Here is a 4,202-nt window from a genome sequence, read left to right as displayed (position 1 = left end):
GAGAGACAGAAAGCAAGCAGGGGAAGGGGCAGAGAGAGAGGGAGACACAGAATCCAAAGCAGGATCTGGGCTCTGAGCTCTTAGCATACAGCCCGACACGGGGCTCGAACCCACAACCACGGGATCATGACCTGAGCTGAAGTTGGAGGCTTAACTGACTGAGCCACCCAGGCACTCCAGCACGAAGTTTTCAAAATTGCAACTAAGTAAATGAAAAGGTGCTCAACGTTAGGACAATGCAAGTTAAAGCACTGGGAATGACCAATGGGAATGACCATTGGTGGGATGAATGACCACGTGGGAACGTTGACATTACCAACCACTGATGATGTTGTAAACGACTGGAATTCTCATACATTGCTTGCAGAATGTAGAATAGTTGGGCCACTTTGGGAAATTGGATCATCTTTGCATAAACTTAAGCAGAAACGTGTCATATTACCCGGTAACGATACTGTAACAACCCTCATCTCCTGAAGAGAAATTAAAGTCTACCATCACAACAAAACTTATGTTAAATATTCACAGTAGCTTTATTGATAACAGTAGCGTTCCAAACTAGAAAGGGCCTAAATGTCTGTTGACCGGTGCCTACAAAAACAAACTGTGCTCTGTCTGGACAGCACTCAGCCGTTCCATGTAACCCATACGTGCGACAATATGCAAGGATCTTCAGGGCATCTGTGGGCTTGTAGCTGGGTGGGGTCAGCAGTCAGATGGGTGACTGTCCTCATTGCCCCTGTGGGAGTACCGCACTGAGAGGCTGTCGTTGGTGGGTGGGACTGGTAACAGCCTGGTTGGCCCTGGAGGGAATACCTCGAAATGAACCAAGTCCGACAGAGAGAGAGACAAATACCATATGATTTCACTTGTACGTGGAACTTAAGAGACGAAACAAGTGAACAAACAAACAGAGACAAACAAGCAAAAATGCTCTTAAATCTAGAGAGCAAACTCCTCTCTGTGTGTGTGCCAGAGAGGAGATGGGTGGGAGTTTGGGGGACACAGATATAGGGGATTAAGAGTCCACCTATCAGGGGGGCCTGAGTGGCTCGGTTGGTTATGCATCCAACTCATGATTTCATCTCAGGTCATGGTCCCAGGGTCGTGAGACCCATGGCCCCACGTTGAGCTCTGTGCCGAGCCTGGAGCCTGCTTGGGATTCTCTGTCTCCCTCTCTCTCTGCTTCTCCTCTTTTCTCTCTCTCTCTCTCTCTCAAAATAAATAGATAAAACTTAAAAAAAAAAGGCTTAAAACAGAGTCCACTTATCATGATGAGCACTGAGTAATGCATAGAATTGTTGAGTCTCTCTATTGTACACTTGAAACGGATTTAAAAGCCTAAGAGACTCTTAAAAACTGAGAACAAACTGAGGGTTGATGGGGGGTGGGAGGGAGGGGAGGGTGGGTGATGGGTATTGAGGAGGGCACCTTTTGGGATGAGCACTGGGTGTTGTATGGAGACCAATTTGACAATAATTTTCATATTTAAAAAAAATAAACGCAATATAATGGAAAAAAAAGAAACTGATCTAAAACTGTATGTTAATTATACTTCAATGAAAAAAATTTTTTGAGAAACTTAAAGGCATTATGATAAGTGAGCCTGACATAAAAGACCACAGATTGTATGATTCTATTTATGTGAATTTCTAGAAAAGGCAAAGCGAAAGTGACAAAAAGCATACCACTCCCCAGTAGCTAGGTCTGGGGGTATGAGCAGGAGATTTAATGAAAAAAGGTGCAAGAAAACTTTGGGGGATGACGGAAATGTTCTATCTAGTGAATGTTGTTGTTTGACAACTTGCCCATTTTTCCAAAATTCAACACCATTTAAAAAGGTGACATTTAGGGGTGCCTAATTTAGGAGTGACTCAGTCAGTTAAGTGTCTGACACTTGGTTTTGGCTCAGGTCATGATCTCAGGTCATAAGATCTCATGATCTCATACATGATCTCAGGTTCGAGGGTTCAAGCCCTGCATCAGGCTCTGTGCTGATGGTGTGGAGCCTGCTTGGGATTTTCTCTCTCTCCCTCTCTCTGTATCCCTCCCGCATTCTCTCTCTCTCTCTCTCTCTCTGTCTCCCTCCCTCTCTCTATTGGATAAATAAACTTTAAGAAAAAATAAAAAATAAAAATAAAAAGGTGAAATTTATTGAATGGAATTATACTTTACAAAGCTGATTTTATTTTATTTTTTATTTTATTTTTTTAATGTTTATTTATTTCTGAGGCAGAGAGAGACAGAGCAAGAGTGGGGGAAGGGGAGAGAGACAGGGAGACACAGAATTCGAAGCAGGCTCCAGGCTCCGAGCTGTCAGCACAGAGCCCGATGCGGGGCTTGAGCTCACAAACCCTGAGATCATGACCTGAGCCGAAGCCGGTCGCTCAACCGACTGAGCCACCCAGGTGCCCCACAAAGCTGATTTTAAAAAAGCTAACCGTAAAATAAGAAGTGAAAAGTAATTGCTACTAAAATCCGTGCTCCGGAAATACAGAAAAGCTTTTGGTTTTTAATGCTTAACATCTTGAAAACACAAGGTATGCCTCCTAAAGTTTTGCTGAGGTTTTCACAAAGCTTGGGCCGCTCATTGGCTTTGTGCTCTTGAATCAGCAAACGAGTCAGGTAAGATGAGGTGGTGACTTTATTTGGGTGAACGCATGCCAGCGTCTCTGTGGAAAAATAGGGGGTGGGGAGAGGAAGTGAGGAGGGAAGGAGGACGGGAAGGAGGAGGGCAGAGAGCGAGCACATCTATGAGTCTGTAAGAGGAAAGAACAGAGAAAAGTGAGGAAGAAAAAGAAATGACAATGAGCAGGTGGAACAGAGGCCATCAACACGTATTCACAATTCCCCTCTTCATCTTCAGCGTTTTCGCTCAATGTATTTATTCAGCGATCCTTTCAACAGTATGTAGTAAGCACCTACTGTGTGACAGACGCATCTGTCCTCTCGTGGGGTTTGTATCTTAGTGGGAGAGAAAAACCTGCCCTCGTTTCAAGGAAGTTTGGGGAAATGTCTAAAACTGGTCTGCTGAGCTAGAGGTAGAGGCTGCCGCTTGCGAATATAGTTCTCTAGCCACGTTTGCGTCTACACACGCACACACGCACACACAGGGGAGCAGGGTTAAAGTACTGGATGTGGCTAGATAAGCAAAGGCCAGAGTGTGGGGTGTGGATGTGGAACCATCACCTCCTGACTCAGGCCTGAAGGGAGTCTATAAGTGTTTAATTGCTCAAAGCCACATCCCCTCTGGAACGACTTCCTTTGCACAGTATGGTCTTCTTGAGGGCTGCCTTTACTTCCTGGTTCCTCAGACAGTAGATGATGGGGTTGAGGAGGGGGACGATGACCGTGTAGAGCACAGATACCACTTTGTTGGAACTGTAGGTGTACATGAGCTTGGGGCGGGCATAGGTGAAAAGGGTTGTGGAATAGAAGAGAATTACAACAGTCAGGTGAGAGGCACAGGTGGAAAACGCCTTTTGGCGGCCTTGTGAAGAAGGGATCCTAAGGATGGCACTGACAATGGTGGTATAAGACGCCACCACCGCACAAAGGGGGATGGCAATAACCACGAGGGCCAGAAAGAAGTCTACTCGCTCCGCCTGCGAGGAGTCTTCGCAGGGGATGCTGAGGAGCGGAGAAATATCGCAGAAATAATGGTTGATGTGAGGTTTGCCACAGTAGTGGAGTCGGGCTATGAAAACCATCTTAATCGTGGCAGTTGTGAGCCCACAGAGCCAGCATCCCCCCGCCAGGGTACCACAGAGCTGGTTGGTCACGATGACTGGGTAGCGTAGTGGGTTACAAATGGCCACGTGGCGGTCAAAGGCCATAACAGCGAGGAGGAGGTACTCTGCGCAGACAAAGGTCACAAAGAAGTAAAGTTGAGTCATGCAGCCATTGAAGGAAATGGTCTTGTCATGGCTGAGGAAGTCCACCAGCATCTTGGGGCTGATGACGGTGACATACCACATCTCCAGGAAGGAGAGGTGGCTCAGAAAGAAGTACATGGGCTTGTGCAGTTGTCTGTCACCGCGAATGGCCAGGATGATGAGAGCGTTCTCCAGCAGAGTCAGTAGGTAGGTTGCCAGGAACACGAAGAAGAGGAAAAGCTGGAAGGCTGGCCGTGTTGGAAATCCCAGAAGAACGAAATGTATGGTTGCTGTGTGGTTACCTGCTTCCAGAACTTTGGTGATCAT

General features: G+C 46.4%; 1 protein-coding gene across 1 annotated transcript; it reads right to left on the bottom strand.

Moving 5' to 3' along the window:
- Positions 1-3,224: 3,224 nt before the first annotated feature.
- Positions 3,225-4,202, bottom strand: LOC115505697 (olfactory receptor 6Y1). The gene has a single exon (XM_030303433.1). It carries the CDS (start codon positions 4,200-4,202, stop codon positions 3,225-3,227), a length of 978 nt encoding a protein of 325 aa, XP_030159293.1.

This window comes from Lynx canadensis, chromosome F1, assembly GCF_007474595.2.
Source record: "Lynx canadensis isolate LIC74 chromosome F1, mLynCan4.pri.v2, whole genome shotgun sequence".
Lineage (NCBI taxonomy): Eukaryota > Metazoa > Chordata > Mammalia > Carnivora > Felidae > Lynx > Lynx canadensis.
This window is presented reverse-complemented; position numbering and strand designations above follow the sequence as displayed.